Here is a 21210-nt window from a genome sequence, read left to right as displayed (position 1 = left end):
TTTGTTTAAGAATTGCTGTCACTTGTCCATATCATATCTGTCACCCACTACTCTGTTAGACAGTAGGTTCCAGAAAGGCAGGAATTGCCACTTTTGTTTGCTGCTGCTCTACATCCCCAGCACTTCACGCTGGACCCTGCACACAGTAGGTCCTCAAATGTGTCCCCAGTAGAATTTACTATAGACACAAACAAAGTCCCATACACGGCCATCACAGAAACTTGCATAGCTTATGTAACTCCTCGAATGGGAAAGGGAAGCTTGGATGGCAAGGTTTCCTAGGCCTTTAATTGTCTGGGCTCCTGTGAGCTTGAGTGCATAGCCCACTCCGTAATTGGTGCTTTTGGATAACTTCACTTAATTGAAGTTTCTAGGTTTTCTTCCATTAATTTTATATAACTTGTATAATCTTTCAGAAGTAATCCCTCATGAAATGTTCTCAAAACATTGCTTTTTTTTTTTTTAAGGAAAAAAAAAAAAAGGCCTGCCTCCTCAGTGACTTAATTAGGGTGTCCCTAATTAAGGCCAGCACCATCAAACAGGCCAAGTTCCCGGGGAGCCAGGTTCCGTGGGGCTGCAAGTCTCCTGCCTGCAGAGTGAATATCTCAGTCCTCCCAGCAATAGCTGGGGCTCAGGGGCTGGCCCTGGGCGACTTCTGGTGAGGCTCCTCAGTACCTGCTTCCTATTGGGGTGTCTGATGCAATTATTCAGGTCCCAGATCACATCCTGCTGTGGCGTTGGCTTTGAAGGCTCAGTAAACAGTCACTTCAAAACAAAGAGCAACCATTAAAGCCAACTCAAAGACTTCCTTAATGGCAGCGTGCTCAGCAGCAAGGAGCCTGGCTCCAGAAGGCAACCGTGGTCTCCCTGGAAACTAATCCACCCCACTGCCAGCCCCTAACTGCAGGGATCTGCCGGCTCCTGGTTGGCACTCAAGTCTCCTGGTCTGGAGTGGGCTCCCCGATTAGAGCATGTATCCTGCCTGAGGCAGCCACACTGGACTCCACCACTCCCCACTTACATCCCTCTGTTGATAAGCTAGAGGCACCAATAGATGGGTCAACTCATTGTTCAAAGATCTCAGGCCAACTATTGGATTCTACCCCTTCTTGCGGGTGTAGGGTGCTAGGCGTGCATGCATGTGGGTGCATACAGGCATGAACATGGACAGGCCAGAGGTGGATTTTGGGGTGTCCAGCTCTCTCTGCCTCCTCTAGTGCCAGGGTTACAGGAGGATGCAGACATACTCAGTGTTTTCTATGTTAGGGATTTGAACTCTGGTCCTCATGCTTGCACAACAAACACTCTCAGCCACCACCACACCCCACAAGGCTTCTTGGAAGCAGCCCAGAGGCAAATCTAGATTCTGCATGTGATATGGCCAGCATACTTGAAACCATCAGATGGAGGAAATGCATCCACCCCAGCGCCTGAAGGGAAAAATGTGAAATGCCACACTGTGGGAGACAACGGAGAGTGGCTTACAGAGCACACTCCTGGAGTGGATGTCAGAGGATGTTACTCGGCCTGGGCTTAACCCCTCACCTGCTACGCAAATGGCTGAACCTCTCTGCCACTCTGCTTCCCATCTGTAGAATGGGAATGACAGCTGAGTTGAAGTATCAAATAACACTTAGTGCATGGTAGTTCCAACCACAGAAACTTTATTACACAAGTAAAATGAGATTGAATTGCCAGTTGGGTGTCACCCAGACCAAAGGCCTTCTGCTTTTCTGTCCTCCCACCCCAAGTGGAAATTAGAGGCACTCCCCTCTCCAACAACCCCACAAACTCTTGTGTTGACTCCTGGCAGTGTGACTTCAGCAAAGACTGATGTCTTGCTGGTGACTCTCATAAAGACCATCAAGATGAGGCCTGTGACAGGCTTGTTCACAGCTCCAACTCTCCCACCCAGGATGCCCAGTGTTTCCCCCCGCCACACCCCCCAAGCACATAATCAGGCTACAGAATACATACACATACTACATTTTTGAAAGTTATCTGTATGTTGAAAGTTGAAAAGCAAACACGGATGGTAGTATCAAACTCAGGAATGATCTTGGACTTTTCTGAAACAGGAGTGTCACTGCCAGCAAGGAACTCTGATTTTAAAAGTGTGAGAGTGTGTGTGTGTGTGTGTGTGTGTGTGTGTGTGTGTGTGTACATGCTTGAGATGAGACCAGGCTTGGTTCCAAAGGTCAGGAGTTTTAATGTAGATTTGCATAGCCTTTCCTGAATCTGGAAACGGAGCAGTGTCGTCACACTGATACCCATAAAAGCTTCAGGATTTGGACTGCAGACTGCAGATGCTTGAGACAGACCGGGTAACTTGGACGGACATGAAGAGTTAATTTGGCATGTGTTTCACACCAAACAAGCCATTTGGTGTGAAACATCTACCTTCTCTTCTAACCCTTGAGGTTAATATTGTCCCCTCACCTTTCATTATGTAGATTAAAAGGAATTAAAAAAAAAAAAAATCAAGGCTCAGGAAAGTAATTTTTCCAGAATAAAAAGTCCAAAAAATGGTAGAACCATGCTTTAAAATTCAAAGAAAAGAACCACACTTTTATTGGTTTTTGGTTTTATTTTGTTTTTTGGGGGTGACAGGGTTTTTCTGTGTGTAGCTATCTCTCCTGGAACTCAGCTCTGTAAACCAGACTGGCCTTGAACTCACAAAGATCCACCTGCCTCTGTATCCTGAGGGCTGGGATTAAAGGTGTACACCACCACCACCACCCAGGAAACCCACTTTTTCAAATGAGTAACTAATTATTCAGTAGAATAGGAAAGATGACCTCACAGAATCCCTCCTAGGAGAAACGGCCCAAGAAGACCCTTCTCTGGGTGAGAATGATTTCAACAGGCAGAGGTGATGGAGGAGGTAACTAGGGAGCCATGGGGAGTCACACGCAGGCCCATCGGCTGGGGCCCAGGGATAGAGGACCTAGCTGCCAGCCAGGCTCAGACGGAAGAGTAGCTTTGAGCAGTCAGCAGGAAGAAGACCAGGTCTTGGGAGGGGGCAGTGGCTCCATATGTCCTCAATACTAGAGACAGGGCCAGAAGCCACCAAGACACCCAGAAAACCAAGGGGGCACAAAAGATAGCTCAGCAACCTAACTCCTCCCTCCCTCCTCTCCCCTGTCCTCAGTAGCTTTGAAGGCCTCTTTTCTCCCAGTGCACCCTCTTATGAACAGTTGGTGGGGTTTGCAAATAAAGAAATGGAATCCCCGTAGATCACGCTGGGCCAGAGGGCTCTCAGGGCTTCCTTACAAAAACCTTGTAACTTCATTTCTAGTAGCTCCAAGACAGGCTCTAATACGGCTCCAAAAAGAGACAGTGCTTGCCTGGAGCAGCAAAGAAATAATAACTACCTAGATCTTAAGTCCCTTCCCAATCTACAGGCTACCTTAACTAACTCCTGGACAGGGAAGAGGGAAACCTTCCACAGGTAAAAAGATCTGCATTTCGGAACCTAAAAGGCAGGTATATTAGGACACCCACCTTACAGAAAACAAAACTGGGACTCCTAGAGACTGAGAAACTTAGCCGCAGGGAGTCCTTTAGCTCCCTGTGCTCCTGGTCAGCAGGACTCCAGAATATCTACAAGCGTCACATCCTGACCAGCAAGAGGTAGAAGGTGAATTGAATGGACAGGAAGCTGCACTGTAAGGCAGGGACAATACTTAGTGTGTTTAAGATCTCTGCTGCTCAGTGAAGCAGCCACTAGCCACCCATGGCTATTTAAACTCCAACAACTAAAAAAATACATTTGTTACAGTCATGCACTTTCATTGCTGGGGTTTGTTTTTGTATTTTAAGACAAAGCCTCATAACCGCCTGGGCAGACCACAAAGTCTCTATGTAGTTGAGAATGACCCAGAACTTCTGGTCTTCCCACCTCCACCTCCCAAATACCAGGATTGCAGGGTAGCACCACAATGCTTGGCTAAAAGGTGCATCAGAGTAAAAACTGAAGAATTCTAGATAAGCTATTGTTGAGTTTTGCTGGGACGACTTAGCATGTTGCTGTATTTTTATTTTAATTTTTATTGTGGTGAGATGCACATAGCAAAACATTCCATTTGGCTATCTTGAAGACTAAATTAGGTGATATTGAGATTATTCACATCCTTGTGCAAGCGTCTAAATGGGTTCTTCTTCTGCTTGGGTGAGATCAAGAAGGCACCGTGACAGGGGTGTGTCTGTGAGGGGAGGCCTGATGGCTTCAGTGATGCTCAACCCTGGTGACCTAGTGCTTTCAAAATCCTAACATGCTGCCTAAAGCGCTGACTCAGAGACTCCTGGGAGCAGGCCCAGGCTTCACGTCTCCCAGGGCACTCAGTGGGCCTTTTCTGCAACCATGCCCAGCCACCCAAAAGACACACATGCCCAGACCCCCTTCTCTGGTCAGACCCACTACCCCAGCCCCTACAGAGCCCTGTCATGTAGCAGGTGGCATCAAGAGAGTCGCAAGCAATATTACTGCCCACCGCCACCTCTCCCAGGAGTTACTGGCACTAAGCAAGCCAGTGTCTCCATTCCTGTCCATTCTTTGAGGCAAAGAAATCAAGTAAAAAGGCACATAGCTTAAAAGGCACTCGACTGTTTTTCCGCCCACTTAAGACAGGAAAAGAAGCCTCTTATAGACTAAGACCAAGGCCATGTACACCAAGAATTAATACAGGAAGGTGGTTTTCTAAGGATCCCATCTAGACAGATTTTCAAGGACAAGGGCTCTACCAACTCAGCCCAAACCGGAGGGCTAGCAGGACGTAATTAAACACAGAAAGCTCTTTTACAGGCGTGTTCCGGGGCTGGACACAGAATGAGTTTGAGGTAAGGAGTTCACTGCGGAGTCATGTGAACTTTGGTTGAACCTGCCTGATCCATATGATTATGAGAGTGCAGACTCAGACACCTTGACTCCATATTCAAGCCCAGTCAGTGAGGAGATCGCATGAGCTCTGTGCCTGAACCAGGAGAAGCGCTGAGGGTAGAGCCCGTAAGAGCCTGGCCCCCAAAGCTGCTTCACTCCACTCACACCTACAGAACTAGGATGAAAGGGGCACTGCAAACTTTTCTATTGATTTAACTGATAAATGGGGGAAAGAAAAAAGGGGAAGCCATATCTCTTCATACTCCTTAAATTAAATATTGTTCCCAAGAGGCAACAGCTACTAAGAGACTTCCACCCACAGCATCTCCATTCAAGCCCACAGTTCCAGATCAGAGGCCCTAGTTCCTTCTATGACCCTCCCGTGGGCTCAGACAGATGAAGAGCTGTCTTCTTGAAATACATCAACACCCTTCCCCATACCTTGATTTCTTAAAGACCTTCACTCTGGGACAAAGAGGACATGGTCTGAACACCAATTCCCCTCACCATGGCCTGGGACACGTTACTGCATCTCCCCGCCCAAGCCTCCGTTTTCTCATTTGCCACATCATACACACGAATGATATAAAATCATGCATGCCTGTCAGTAGAAGCCTGGCACACAGTAGGTCCTTCTCCAAGTCCCTACCCACCTACTGTGCACCCTAAGTAATGAATAATGAGCTCCGATTACGTACCAGGTGGCACACCAGAGCATCTCATACAACCAAACCTCACAATTGCACAATGGGTAAAAAAAAAAAAAAAAAAAAAACAACAGCCACTTCTAACCACACTGGGTTGGTGTAGAGAGTGAGTCACCCCAAGGCCTTCCAGGAGGGTTTAGAGGTGTGGAACACAGCCTCAGGATAGACTATGCACTAGGGCTGGCTGGGGCCTCGGGCCTGTTTTGTCTCTGGAGCACACACTCACATGAAACCTGCATTCTGCATCTAATTTAAGGGAGAGCCTCCGCAATCAAATACAATACGCTTCCTGAACGCTCCACCAATTAATTTACTATTTGTCTCTTCATTTGCTATTTAATAAGGCCATATCAGCAGTACAATCTGCAAACCTGAATGAATTAAACTGCTCAAGGCACCAGCCAGTTCCAGTTAAGGGGCCCCAAATGTGGCCTCCTGGTATTCTGACCGGCTACATCCAAAACCTGTTGTATGGCTTCTGTTCTGGTCTGGGGAAAGGCAATTTCTTTATTTTTGCAGAGGTGTGGGTTTGGTGGGAAAGTGTCCTGAAGGCGATTCCAAGAAGTAATGGGGAACTGAAAATGATCTCATTTTTCCATTTCCCAATGGGAACCTCTAAATGGTCTCATTGCAGAAGGAACCCTGCCAGCTCTCACCAGCCCTTGCAAAGATGCAAAACAGCTTAGATACAGATGAGAAAGCATCTAATGGATCAATAGTTTCAACCTTTTCACCCACCGAGCATTTTAGCAACCTCAAGTGAGCTGGGCAAACTGACTGTATCATTTTGGGCTTTTTTCCTTTACAGCCCAAGATGAGATAGACGAGGTCAGAGGACAAGCCACTAGGAAGACAGGGCCTATGTAAGACATACCGCACCTGTATTGAAAGTGCCCCCTGTTTATGTACAGTGCAAATGATAGCTAAAGAGGCTGGGTCTGACTTCCTGACATCACAGCAGAGTTTGGTGATCCAACACAGCGGATAATAAAATAGCACAGAGATGAACATAGATTATTCCAGAAAAGGTGAGTTCTGAACCAGGCCAGAGGTGAGCTCAGCCTACCTTCCATGCAAACAATCATCCCTGTATCTGGGCCTTTATGAATTATGGAATTCCAAAGCATAGAGGCTCAGTACATCGAGCAACGAGTTCTAAACAACTCTATTTGAAAGAGATAAAAGGCCTTTCCCCACAGAATAGCTAAGTGAAGCCAACAAGTGATCTATTTCCAAAGGAAGACAAGATTCACACCCTGAACTCTCAAAAAAAAAAAAAAAAAAAAAAAAAAAGACTGACCTCGCTAGAAGAGGCCCTAGTGCTCCCATGAGTGGCCCTTTCCAGGCAGCTCCTACTGCCAACTTTATGACATCTTTACTTTGTGTTCTTCTCCCGCAGGCCCCCCAATGAGGAAGCTGTAAAACCTTGGCCAAACACAACCATTTGCCAAGAGAAAAGCCAACATGGGGCCCATCTGTCCATTACAGGAATCTACTTGTTCTGCCTTTGTGTTGCTGTCAGCCTCTACCCAGAGCAACTCCTTTCCCTCCCCATACCTGGTCGCTCGGCCGGCTTTTCATTATCTCACTACAGAAAGAGAAGTCCAAGAAGACTGATGGATGCCCTTCCTTCCTTCGTCGCCTACTGCCATATTGTATCAGAGAAAGGAGCAAGGGCAGGGCCTAGCAAAAACGCCTTCTACATAGGAGGCCTCAATAAAGACCTAGGAAGTGAATCCCTCTTACTAAAGGAACCTCACAACAGTGACCAGGGCAGCCATAAAGTCACTCACTGCACGGCGTCAGACCTGCTACTTATATTGTCACTCATGATAGGTGAGGGGAGCTATGTCCATGCTTCTCTGACCCACAGCAAGATTCCTGGGGAATTCAAGATGTCCCCTTAGCAGCTCTAATTTTAGACAGACCTTCAGACAGAGGATACTGGTGGCCTGCAGAGGTGGGGGCAGTCTGGAGGAACTGAACAAGGCCGCTATTCTGCTCCACACAGGTGCCTGTAACACAACACCCCTGTGGAAAGCGACACATGGAACGGCTCGTTCAGGTGCAATTGGGTATTTTTTAGCTTAGCCACATTACATAAACCTGAACCCAGGGCAAAGTTCGGCCTGCAGCAGGCCTGGTGCTTGTGCAACAAGGACGAGGAACTATTTGATTTTAAATAAATAAATAAATAAGTTAATTATTAAAAGGAGACCGCTGTCTCCAAGGCGAGATACTCTTTAAGTCTGGCTAGCAAAGTCTCTGGAACTTAGAAAGCACGGAAACATGGTCAAATTCTGGTCTAATGATTCAAAACAAAGAACACTAATCTGTTTACCTTACTAAGATCCAGTTCTGTCCAGAACTTGGATAGGAATAAAAAAGATTCTAAGACCTCCTTGAGAGTCAACAGTCACCTCCAGACCACTGTCCCCCAGATAAACCAACAGCTCAGCCCTTCCCGCTTTTGGGGGAGAGACCTACTCACAGCAGGCAGCCCTAAGGGTGATTTATGTGGATCCCAGGGAAGAAAGCCAGTAAGTGATTTTGCACATCGTCCTTCATTATGTGACCACCACCACAGCAGGGTGGGAGGACTGGGGGGGGGGGGGCGCAAGAGGTTTCTTCTCCTCAAGGAATCAGTAAGTTTTTTAGCAGCTGCTGCTCGCTTTCCTTGGGGCTGGATCCTGATGGAGGCAAAGTGACAACTTCTTCCTCCCCCTAGCCCTGAGAGAGAGAAACACAGGCCCTGACAGCCCAGGACTCAGTCCCACCGAGAACCTTTGCAGGAAGCAGAGAGACCTCTCCTGGGCTTTGCTGTGTCTCAAGGGTCTTTGCCTCAGAAGATGGATGGCACAGGCGTGGAAACTATTCCACTCTCTCTTGTTATCTTTTTATTTTTCTCCAAAGAGGAAACTGACTCCCTTCCTGTGTTGCTGTACATTATGAAGTCTCAAAAGCTATTCAGAAAAAAAAAAAAAAAGTTCTTAGCCTTTTTCTCACCCCAATTCAACATCACTTTAAAAAAAAAAAAAAAATCACCTAAAAATGGTACCATGATGACAATCCAAATGGCTTCTCCCTAAAAGCAAACAGAAATGGAACCAAAAATATGATAAGCTGGTCACGAGTTTAAAGATGGGAAGGACAAGGAGGTCACCACAATGCCGGTGACACTAAGAGCTGACTTTCTTGCCCACAACGCCACATATCCATATATCCTATGCTGCCTGTCCTAAAAAGCCCAATTTAATCTTGTCACTTCTCTTTTGAAGTGTCATCGCTGGCCACTCCATAAAAGAAATCTTCTAAAGAAGAAAACTCCATGTAAATATTTAGCAGTTCCCTTACACATAAAACAATCTTAGAAATCAGACAACCTGCATGCTATCTCCCCAATCCCTCTCTTCCCACAAAGGGCCTAAAATCAGAATCCAAAGCACAATGTAATTTTCTGCTGTTACCTCCAGTCTGAAATAGTCTACTGTCAAGTGGAAAAAACAAAAATCTACCAAACTCAAAGAGAGAGAGACTAGAGCGGTGTGTAAGAGGTCTTCCACCTACAAATGTCTAGGCAGGGCCTACACCAGGCATCCAGCTGGTGGGTGGAAGGTGGCACAACCCCATCCTTGGGAAAGGATTACCTTCTGGAGGGCTTTGGGTTCAAACCACCTACTGAAAAGAACTGAGCCCTGATTCTGGATTAAAATAACAACAGTCATAGTCGTCTTCATCATCATCATCATCATCAAAGGTAGAGAAAACTCCAGGTGTGATTACTCTGGGGCTGAAGTCAGGGATCGGTTTAGATCCCTGGATTCCTCATTTCTATTCAGGGACTGGAAACATCATTACCTCCTCAAAAAAAAAAAAAAAAAATAGCGTCTTTAGCAACCCATCTCAAATACCTCCTCTGCACATCACCACATACAGTGTGTGTGCCTCAAACCAAATCTTGTTTTGACTCTAATAAAGTGGGTGAAATCTAAGTTAACAATAAACACCAGAGTCCAAGGAGAGGCATCAATCTTTGTTCAAAAGAACACTTCGATAATTCAATGTGGATTGAGGGCAAAGGAATGAAAGGGGCTGTCTTTGAAGAGACTAATCCATCTAATTCCAAGCCACTGGATTAGAGGCATTCCTGGGGGAGCAGGCTCTGGCTACAGATTAGGCTACAAGGATTTCTGACAAAAGGCACGAGCTTGGTAGGCTTGCAAAATGGACCTGAGCGGGACCAACCAGGCACCTTGGCAAAGTTCACACTAGATGAGGTGACAGTTGGTTCTAAAAGGAGGAGGCAGGCATGACAGCTGAACATTCCTCCCCAAAGTCCATGGTGAAGGCCCATGGCCTCTCCAAACCTTACACTTCATCAGACAAAAGCTTCCCCAGGCGCCAGGCAGCGGCTGAAGAGGGGCTGTCCACACCCACTCGCCAACACAGCTTTCCAAACCTGCCCACTCTTTTGGAAGCCGAGCGTTTAATTAAACACCACCTCCCCGGATCTGTTGAGGCAGACTGGGGCTGGCCTCAAGCCAAAGAGAAGCTCCCTAAATACACTGGAAAAAAATGCCCCCCACTACCGCCCCCAATTCCCACTTCCAGGCAGCTCCTGGAACTGCTTCTATCTTATTAGGGTGGGTAACCTAAGTCACGGTGTACCTCAGAGCACCAGAAAACCCACATTCGAGGATCAGGTTAGCTCCAGTCCCACCCTTTGCAGGAAAAGGCTAGGGTGTTGTTCCCCGCCCCCAACACACTCGCGCGCACTCACACGCACACACAATCCTTCCCAGAGAAGAGTGGGGTGTGGATGTGTGTTTGAGAGAGCTGGGTATAGTAGTTTTGGAAACCTCAACCTTGCCTTCCTGCTGTGAGCCTCTCAGGCTCGGGGTCCCTGGGAACTTCTGCGCCCAGCCCCGGGGGAGGGTATGGGGAATGCAAGGAACACCATCAGCAGCTCTGGAACAGACTAATTAATAACTAATTTGCTCAGATTCCCCTACTCCAGGTAGACCTGAAAGCCAAGCTTGTAACAACCCTGCCACCCAATCTCCCAAGCCGGAAGACTCCTTCCTGCAGCCAAGCAGGGGCCCCCACTACTGCTCCACCACCGCGCCAAGCACTCCACCCCAAACCCAGGGAGTCAGGTGTCCTCCAGGGCGTCCATCCTCCACGGGTCGCAGACACTCAGTCCAGGGACAGACAATGGAAAACTTGGAACTAGGGCCCTATACCCCCAAAGGAACAAGATGGTGTCGCCCCCTGGGATTATGAATGCAGGGGTTGGTAAGTGGCATCAGACTCTTCCCCCACTAGCCCCCGGGAAGTCGCCTGCCCAGTGACCCAGCACAGCCAGAGCAGTGCGGCGGGTGAGCAGGTGACACCCGGGTCGCCAGAGCTCCCGCAGGTGGCCGGCAGCTCAGGCGAGGGCCAGGCCGGCCGCGGTGGAGGGGAAGCCCCGCGGCGAGGTCAGAGCAGCCGCGCCCCCAGCGTCCTACCTTCATGTCGCTGATGATGGTCTGGAAGAGGCCTCCAAGCGCGCTGCATTCCTTCTCGATCACAGCCTCCATTTTCCCGGCGCGGCGGGGACAGGACACGCTCTCGGGGCGGCTGCACTGCGCACGGGGCCGGGCTCGCTCAGCCCGGGAGCGGTTTCACCCTGGGAGCGACCTACCTCCTGCTCGCCGCCGGTTTTGCAGAGAGCACGCGGTGCTCGCAATTTACTGCACTCTGCCCCCCCAAGTCCCAATCCGAGACGCCCAGCCGCTCCGGAGGGCGAGTCGCCTACGTGCAGTGCTCGGCTCCTGGCCTCAAAAATGCCCGGAGAAGACTGACAATCAAGCCACCACGGGTGCCCACGACGGAAAAGGCGAAGCCCATCTTGGTGCAGAGAAAACCGCCCGCTGACCTGGGGCCAGCGCCATTTACGAAAAAAAAAAAAAAAAAAAAAGATAATGTCTTCCAAATATAATTTTTTTCTGAAACTCCAAAATTAAAAAAAAGAGAGAACGAAAAAGGGCAGCAGCAGACGAGGTCAGCTCGCGTCGCCCGGATCTGTTGCTCGCAGACGCGGCCGCCGCCTCCTTTTTACTCCTGTGCGCCCGGCCCCGCGCTCGCTCTGGCGGTGCTCCCGGGGATGTTGCAAGGAGCGCACGCGCGCTCGCGACCGTCTGGCGCGGGAGCGCGGGGGAGGCGCGCGACCGCGGCTCGTGCGTGCGCCGCCCGAGGGCGGGGCTGGGAGCGCGCACTGGCGGAGAGGCGTGCAGGGCGCCTGCTGCAAGGAGGAGCTGGCGCGAGGGTAGGCGAGCCCAGTGTGTGTCTCCCGGACGTTCAGAGCGCCTCGTGCGGCGAGAGTCTCTGAGTGGAGAGGCCGAGTAAGCGCCCAGCCGCCCACAATGGCAGCTAGCGTGCAGGGAAGCCGCGCTGCACCTCCGGCCCCGCCCCTCGAGGGACGGGCAAGGTCGGCACGTTGAGCGCTGCGCCCCGCACCTGGTGAGCGACCAGTGGGGCGGGAAAGCTGTTACTGCTGTCGCTGCTGCAGCCTCGGGAGGAGAGGCCTCTTCGATGATGTCAGGACTGCAACGCCGAGTCACAGCTGCAGGGAGCCAGCTACAAGATTAGGGAGAGTCTGGGAAGAGTATCCTGCGGTGGGATGCTGAGTTCCAGAAAGTTGCAGGGCGCTAGATTGATCTGCTGAGGCTGAGCGAACGCAAAGGGCATCAGGGTTCCTAATCGCCTGCCCATCTGTCTGTACAGATCGCTGGCTGCGTGTGGCTGGAATGCTGATGGTTTTCCAGCCAGGGTTGCCATAGCCACAGAAAACCCCCTTGAGAAGTTTTAACAAAGGGCACCAAAGACTGAGGTGGGCTTGATAAATGTGTCCCTAGCTCCTCTGCCTAACTCCGTAGCCAGGAGCACTTATTCTGACGTCTTCCGGTGTCTGGTAGGGGATCCAATGGGCAACTTGTAAACGAACTTAAAGCACCTAACTGAACCGTTTGCAAGAGTCAATGGAACCCATGTCGAGCTTGACCAAAAGGATCATGTCAAATGCTGTAGTCCCAATTAACTCAGTAAGTCATTCTTTCAACACTGATCAAAAGAATGTAGGGAACTCTGCACAGAACACTGATGTTTGTATTTTCCTTCAGGTCACTCTCCCTGACATCTGGAGAGGCCAAACCTTCTGTAAGTCACTTCTGTGCGTTGTCGACCCTGCCGCTTCCGGCCCTTAAGGAGATTCAGTTGCAAATACCTCACCTGCACCTTGCCCTTATTAGTACTTGACACGCGGTGTGTTCTCCGGAATTGTTATTTTGATGTTAATGTCGTTGGTATTATAATGATCCAAGTCACAGGAGAGCTTGACTGGCTGGTACAAGCTCCAGTTTTCAACCTATGAACCCTGTAGCCTTGAATAAGTTACCTAAGCCCTCTGGGCCACCGTGTCTCCTTGGTAACCAGAAGTGATGGTGGTACTTACCGGAAAGCTGTCTTAAGCATTGCACGAGCTAATAAGTGAAAATGCTTAAAGTGGTATTTGATACAAGGGAAGTCAACACTCAGGAAATCCTCAATAAAAGTAGGCCAGGCCAAGAATCAAGTGCAATCTAGCTTCAGATCACCTATTGCAAGCCTGCAGTGTTGGCATGTGGTCTCGCTCACCGCAGAGTGCATTCTGCAACTTTATGCACTACAGCTAATTGAAGGTCCTTGTTTTTGTTGGTGGAAGAAGTTGGACCTGCCTTTCTGCCAAACTCCAAAATGCCAAACTCCAAACAATGCCCCTCAACTGCCCCTACCCATTTCTTGGTCCAATCTTAGCAATGTTTACCAATGCACACCACTCGTTAGCCTCCTTTTCCCCCTAAGCTTCAACCGGGTTCAGCACTGACTTAGCTGTCCTCTCTTAAGGCCAACACTAAGTTCTTTGAAAGGGGCTGTGAGGAAGGTTTCCCCCGTGGAATTACAGACACCCACCTCCATGAGACTATCCAATTTTAGGTGGGGGAGGGGATCCAGGGCATTGCTTTCTCTCTGCTCAGCAAACACTGTACCAACTGAGAATTACATGCTAGCCCCATGTTTTGTGTTTGAGTTTTTTGAGCCAGGGTTTTAGTCTAAAGTCACACGAGCCCAGAACCCTTGCCAAGTCACCTGCCTCTGGCTCCCGGGCACTGGAATTGTGGTGCTACACCACCACACCTGACTTTTGGCAGTTTTAGATTGGAATCTGGCTGCTCTGTAAAGGGGTATTGGAGAAGTGGAAATGATGGGGGTCAGACTAACTTAGATTACACTAGATTCTGCTGTATTCCAGCTTCTTCCTAATTTCTCCCCTCTGGCACGGAGTGCTTGCTTCTTTTTTGTTTGTTTTTGTTTTTTTTTTTTTCGAGACAAGGTTTCTCTGTGTAACGGTGGCTGTCCTGGAACTCACTTTGTAGACCAGGCTGGCCTTGGAACTCAGAAATCCACCTGCCTCTGCTTCCCAAGTGCTGGGATTAAAGGCATGCACCACCACTGCCTGGCTTTTTTTTTTTTAAGATTTATTTATTATTATACATAAGTACACTGTAACTGACTTCAGACACACCAGAAGAGGGTGTCAGATCTCATTACTGGTGGTTGTGAGCTACCATGTGGTTGCTAGGATTTGAACTCAGGACCTTTGGAAGAGCAGTCAGTGCTCTTACCCACTGAGCCATCTCACCAGCCCAAGTGCTTGCTTCTTGATTGTTCTTTGGTGGTAATGGAGGTGGAGGTGGAAGTGATGGTGGTGTGTAGGTGTGTGTGTGTGTGTGTGTGTGTGTGTGTGTGTGTGTGTGTTTGAAATCCTGTCTCAAAAAAAAAAAACTTAAAAAGAGAGAAAGTACGAGAGAGAGACAGACTCCCAGGAACCAAACTGAGGAATTTCAAACTCTCTGTCCAAGAGTAAACATGGCTCAAAATGTCCACTCCCCTTCTAATTCTTGACCTCTGGCCACTGGGCTATTTGATCCGTGGAGCCAGCCTGTTTCCCCAGAGCTCTTTCTCCACTCACTGACTGTTCCAAGGACTGGTGTGGGCATCTATGCCTGATGCTTAACAGTGGTGCTACACGTGTGGGTTTGCTTGCTTCCCAGCCTTGCTCCTCCACCCTGGCCCTCCAGAAGGGTCTGTCCCAGCTGGTCCGAAAACTTTGATGTCTATTAGGAGTTACTGAGGAACTTTTAAGCTACACCAGACTGGACTCTGATGCTAGAATCGTATTTAATTGGTCTGGGCTGCTACTGATCCTTAGGATGTTTTCAAACTTCCCAGGCTATTTTAACATATGGTAAAGTGAAGCAAGGTCCTGATTTGGAAGGACCTTGAAAGGAGGTTCCTGTACCTGACGAGCCTAGCTCTACACTAAGCAGGAACTAGGCTCTGCATTCTTCTTAATTAACCATGAACATTTCATTCAATCCTCGTAAAGATATAGAAGAGGGGGTGGATTTTGTTTGTTTCACAAAAATAGGACTGAATTAAACACGTTTTCCTGGATCTTGCTATTAACATTCAATTTCTACAGAAATCCCTCTGGATCAACTGATATTATTCTCATCCATTCTTCCTGCACCCCTTTCTGTGCTGGAGTCCCATCCTCAGTCCTTTTAAGTTTTCCTTTATGACATAATTTCATATGTACAGAAGTGCTGCAGGAATAGTGTTAAGGCTGTTCCAGTTACACGTCCTTAGGTTCCCTCAAGGCTACTCTACTCTGGTCCTTGCTTCATGCCTTGTAGGAGGTGGGGATGGTTAAAAGCCCTTGAGTGATGCTAAGCTGCTTCATGCTGCTCTCTTTGACTTCTCCCAGATGGCAGTGAGACTCAAGGAAGACTATACAGAGCCCTGACTGTTGTGAAGGGTCTCTGCATCCCAAGCTGTTTCGGTGAGCTGGTTAAGATAGTACCTAAGAGCTGGGACCTTACCCCACATAGCCGGGTGGTGGTGTTGGCGGTAAAGGCCTTTAATTCACGAACTCAGGTAGCAGAGGCAGGTGGGTCTCTGAGATGAGGCCAGCCATGTTTACAGAGCTACAGAGCGTACCTTGTTTTTGACATCAGGCTTTTCATTAGCCAGGCACTCACTAAGTAGATTCATCTAGCCGACCAGTAAGCCCCAGACATCCACCTGTCTGTGCCTCCCTGCCATTACAGTACAAGCATGACGTTTATCCACACGGGTTGTGACCATCGAACTTGGCTCCTTGTGCTTGCAAAGCACTTCGCCTACTGCTCTGTCTTCCCAGCCTGCGGTGACTCTGTTTCCACTTCTTTAAAATTAACATAATAGGCCAGCACAGTGGTGCAAGCCTTTAGTCCCACCACTAGGGAGGCAGGGACAGGCAGATTTCTGTGAGTTCAAGGCCAGTCTGGTCTATATAGTGTGTTCCAGGACAGCTTTATCTATTTAGACAGCTCGTACCTTGAAGAAGAAGAAAATAAACCTCAAAATAAAATAGAATCAAATAAAGATAATAGACAAGTTGGGTGAACACTGACTGGGATATCACCGGCCAGTACTTGTCACAGGGCTACTCACTGAGGACTAGAGTCTTGAGCTGGCAAGATGACAGCTGGCAAGGGGGTTAGGTTACTTGCTGCTAAACCTGATGACCCAAGTTTGATTTTTGGGTCCAACACAGTGAGAGAGAGAGAGAGAGAGAGAACTACTGGACATTCTCTCTCTCTCTCTCACACACACACACACATACACACACTGAATAAAAACAAAGATTACAATGTCAATGTTACTCATAAGTTTGTTCAAGCTTATACTGCTGACCTGTAAGCAGAAATCTTTATGATCCAACAGCCACTAAATGGCTTAGAGAGCTGGGGAGTTTCCAGTAGATAAAAGGTTTGAGTTAGAAACAGACCTGTTTTGAAACAAAATTAGCAAAAATCAGTTCAAAATATCTCGAGAGATGACTCACGCGAAGCGCTGTTTTGCTTGTGTTTGGTGCACGGCCGCCTAGGAAATGCTCCACTCTAGTGTGGGTGTTTAACCTGGAGGTCCAGAATGTGTCAGTGAGCCAGAAAGCTAACTGAAGAGGGTGATAGATTGGTGGCAGGCTGAAGTAACATCAGAACATCCACAGACCTACAACCAGTGCTTAAGCAGAGGCCTATTTCTGGAGTCAGCTGCCCCAGGGCCAAACATAGGCAGAAATGTAAGCCATTAATCATGTCATTTTATAGTAGCTAAAATGTAGCACATTAGTATCAGATTTTCCAATTTTTAAATATTTTTTTAGTTTTCTCAACTCAAAAACATTCATCATCTGCAAGCTGGTACACTTGTTCTCATTATAGGAGTAAAGTATGTAGGGTCTTTACAGAGAGCTATGGGAAGAATCTACATTTTCCTGGGACTTTGCAAAGAAAAGAGGCTCTATCTGAGGATTCTAAATCTCTAGGACATTTGTCTACTCTATAGTGGGGTGAGGAGAATTCCGTTCATATCTTTTCGTGTTTCATGAGCATTTCTTGTGTGCCAAACCATGTCTGCTCCCATAGTGCTTTGCTTTAGCTATGTGCAACCTTTGGACATTGTAATATGATGTTATTATATACAAAGTTCATGCAAGAAAGCTTTACAATACAGCTACAAAAACAAACAAACACAAAAAACACAAAAACATCACACACAAAAAAAACAAAACAAAATGCTTTTAATCCCAGCCCTTAGGCAGAGGCAGAGGCAGAGGCAGAGGCAGAGGCAGAGGCAGACAGATCTCCAAGTACCAGGCCAGCCTAGTCTACAGTGAGTTCCAGGACAGCCAAGGCTACACAGAGAAAAAAACCCCGTCAAAAAAAAGAAAGAAAGAAAGGAAAAAAAGAAAGAAAGAAAGCAAAAGAAATAAATATAGAAAAAGAAAAGCACAACCAAGACCGTCATAATGTTTAATTACATTTCTGATCCTGTGATAGGTCATAGTTTCATAGCTATCCTTTGATCTGGACATACCTGAGTACTCTCGTGAAAACTAGTATGATACTCACCTGTGTATTAAGAATGAGGTTCTCAGGAGCCTCGATCCCTGCTACAAATAAAGAAATGAGACTGTGTAGGACCTGACCCCTCCTTGCTGACAGTATTTCCAGGGCTTGGCTCTTGGATGCTCCCTCTGAGCTCCTTGAGACATAATAGCTGTGACAGAGACACTGGAGCTTGCTAGAATAGGAACCACGAGGTATGACATGCACATTCTTTTGGAAACCATAAATTCACATTTTGAGAAACATGCAATTATTTTAAATCCATCAGAGCTAGCTGAGTTCATTTTCAAGGAGGAAATCCGGCCAGTGGCTGACAGCTCAACAAATAAAAGCACCTGTCGTTAAGGCTGGGAATCTGAGTTTGATCCCCAGGGCCCACAGGGTTGGTTATCTCCCACATGGAGTTAACCAACCTCCCCAAATTGACCCCTGCTCTCCACAAGCTGACTGAGGCCCATGTATTCCCCCGAAAGCTGATGCTTCCGTGGCCCAGGGAAGAGTCTGTAGTTTTGAGAATCCAGGAGTCAGGATTCTCACCCACCAAGGGACCAGAAAAGGAACTGTGTGCTCTCCAGTGAGGCAGGGGCATGCAGTTGATCCAGGGTCCCACAACCATACAGTTTCAAGGACAGGTAGACTACACCCATCTGCCTCTCCGTGGCAGAAAGCTGATGCAAGACATCTGATGTTCTTGGCTGAGTTGAGACAAAAAGGATCCAATGAGCATCTGCAACCAGTAGCCTCAATACAGCTGTGTTGGAGCTTGAAATTTGCCTTGCCTTGCGTGGACTCAAAATAACCAAGATGTAAATTAATGTGACAGTTTGCTACTGGCCTAAAGTAAGTTTAGGCAAACCAGTACAAACAAATGAGAAAAAGCCCCGGGGCTCGGGCTAAAGCTCCGTGGATGGAATGATTGCATAGCATGTGCAGAGCCCTAGGTTCAGTCCTCAAGAGCCCATAAGACGAGGCACGATGGTGAGGCAGAAAGATCAGAAGTTCATGGCCATCTTTTGACTACACATGAGCTCAAGGCCAGCTGGAGATACTCAAGAGCCTATTGGAAAAAAAAGCGGGGGGGACAAAAAAATAAAAACCCTACTTGAAAGGCTTTCAATCTCATTGAAGTCTTCCTAAGATTCTCACTGGCAATCATCCCCTCCCCCCAAATGCATTCGCAATTCAAAATTACTAAACACAGAAACAAAAAGTAAACCCACAGGACCAAGAAATAGTGGTACAATTAGATAGAAGGTGGTTTAAAATGGTTTGCCTGGGTTAGCAAGATGGCTCATCAGGTAAAGGCACTTGCCAGTAGGCCTGACCATCTGAGTTCAGTTCCAGGACTCACACAGCAGAGAACCAATGCCTAAAAGTGACCTATACAGACAATGAACACTGCCCACCCACCCCACTCTAATCAAATAAATAAATGAAATTAATGTAAAATGATAGTTCACCCATCAAGGAAGCAAAAGCTTACGGTGCTATAAAAAAGAGACATGCGTTATGAAAAGGGAATGAATCAGAAAAGTTTAGCAACAAAGAATGAGGTCATGGAACCTATCTACTCCGTCCTACAGAGGAGTCAGAGAACTGAGAAGACACAGCTACAAAGAGAATTTTGGACCAGAAAGAAAACATCCCAGAGCCGGGCGTGGTGGCGCACGCCTTTAATCCCAGCACTCGGGAGGCAGAGGCAGGCGGATTTCTGAGTTCGAGGCCAGCCTGGTCTACAAAGTGAGTTCCAGGACCAAAAAAAAAAAAGAAAAGAAAACATCCCAGAAATCAATGCAAAGCAGGAGGGAGAGAGAGAGGGACTAGAGTTTGAGAATTTTCCAGAGGTGGTGAAGCACGTGACTCTTCAGTATTTGGGAGTACAGCAGATTCGGAACAAGGAACATCAAATAACTATGTCTCCCCATAGCGAAAGTTATATATTGCACTAAGTGCTCAAAGTAGGAACAGAGAGAACGGTTACAGTGATAAAAGGGAAAGTGTGCAGGCTTGCTACTGGGGCTCCCTCTCGACTTGAGGTTAGGACAAAGAATGTCCCCCGGGGCTCTGTGGAATACTTTACTATCAGGACTTGCTGTAACTAACACCAAGGAGAGTTAGTGCGATGGCTCTTTTGGAGGCGACATAGCTGTGTCACTGAGTGACTGCACTCTTCCTTTCCAAGTGTCTCTGGGGCTGTTTATTTGAAGTTCGGTGACAGGAAACAGATGGCTGACTCAAACAGGGTCATGGAGGAAGTTTAAGAGAGAGACTACTGGTAAGGATATGAGATGGTTTAGGGAAGCCAAGGGCCCATGCTCTCCTAGGGGCCGTCTGTGGGAAGACGCCAACACCACCGTGCTGGGCCTGAAACGCAAGGCGGCAGGAAGCACGGGCCACCGACGCAGCTACCTGAGCAACAGCCCTCTACAGAGCCACACCATCCGTCCCTGCAGCCCTGAGGCAGAAACCCCACAGAATTTGCAGAGCGTTTCCCCTCCTCTCCTCAAATTTGGTCCAGTTTGGAGGATAAATGGCTCAATCACTTGGGCATCTTTTGCTGTGGTCCATCCGAAAGAACTTCTGGAAAAATGAAGCTGTGCGAAGAAAACAGAAAACGGGAGGGGAGGTGCGGGGGTGCGGGAAAGCAACAGGGCATACTGTCTGTGAATCTCTTGTTCAGCGGTAAATTGTTTTTCTTTAGTGTAAGCCTTGTAATTCACACCTATAAAATTCACCCCTTTCAATTCCACAAGTCAGGTCTAGTAATCACTCCCCATGTATCCCGACTTCTCAGCCCCGAGACCTAAGCACCCATTAATCTACTCTCTGTCTCTATGATTTCCTATTCAGACACTACATCGATGAATCATACACTGTGTGGGTGCTTTCACTTAGCATGAGGTTGCCAGAGCTCATCCAGGTTGTAGCCACGGATGTATACTGTCTTCCTATTTGTGCTTATGTATGTTTGCCTGTTTGTGTACCACGTGTGTGTGTGCAAGTGCCCACAGAGGTCAGAAGTGGGCGCTGGAGCCCCTGGAACTGAAGCTATAGATGATGTGGGTGCTAGGAACCTGAACCTGGATCTCTTGCCTACTGAGAGCTAAGAATAAATGGGCAGAGGTTTTTAATGTGAGTGCTGGGATGTAAACTCGGATCCATGTGGATCCAGCATGGTTAAAGTGCCTGGCAGGCATTTTACTAACTGAGCCATCTCCTCGGCACCTGGAAGCATGGTTTGAGTTCCCTCAGATGTGTGTCTACAGTGGAGTTGTTGAGTCATTTGGAAAATCCATGTGTAGCCATCTGGAGAATGGCCAGGCTACCTTTTAGTAATTTTTTTTTTATCCCATATAATTCATAAGGCTTTTGCTCCATGAAATCACTGTTGGTCCTATTGTCAAGCAACATGTAACAGCTGACACCAGCTTTATCAAAAGAGACATCTTTCCTCTGCCAGCCCCAGCTGGTCCCTGGAGTCATAGTAACCTCTCCATTACCCAGGCTTCCGCCCACATCAAGTTGTGAATTGATTCTTTCACCAACATGACGTTGTTATTGTTGTTGTTGTTGTTGTCGAGGGGTTGGT

At 47.8% G+C, this 21210-nt stretch overlaps 1 protein-coding gene across 14 annotated transcripts in view; it reads right to left on the bottom strand.

The window, feature by feature from the left end:
* Mtss1 (MTSS I-BAR domain containing 1) overlaps positions 1 to 11788 on the bottom strand; it is a 139308-nt gene extending 127520 nt beyond the window's left edge. For 2 of the 14 annotated variants that reach the window (XM_085831658.1, XM_021182751.3), the window contains exon 1: positions 11094 to 11786. In XM_085831658.1, the coding sequence (XP_085687784.1) occupies positions 11094 to 11165 (72 nt within the window). In that variant the 5' untranslated portion in view covers positions 11166 to 11786. Of the gene's footprint in view, positions 1 to 9838; positions 10025 to 11093 lie in introns of those variants that run through there. The other 12 variants (XM_085831659.1, XM_085831657.1, XM_021182746.3 and 9 more) reach the window with 9 other exon arrangements.
* Between the last annotated feature and the right edge of the window lie 9422 nt (positions 11789 to 21210).

Source organism: Mus caroli, unplaced genomic scaffold (genome assembly GCF_978045245.1).
Source record: "Mus caroli unplaced genomic scaffold, Mus_caroli_1 scaffold_16, whole genome shotgun sequence".
In the NCBI taxonomy this organism is placed as follows: Eukaryota; Metazoa; Chordata; class Mammalia; order Rodentia; family Muridae; genus Mus; species Mus caroli.
Note: the sequence above shows the minus strand (reverse complement) of the source record. Positions and strands in the feature narration are given on the sequence as shown.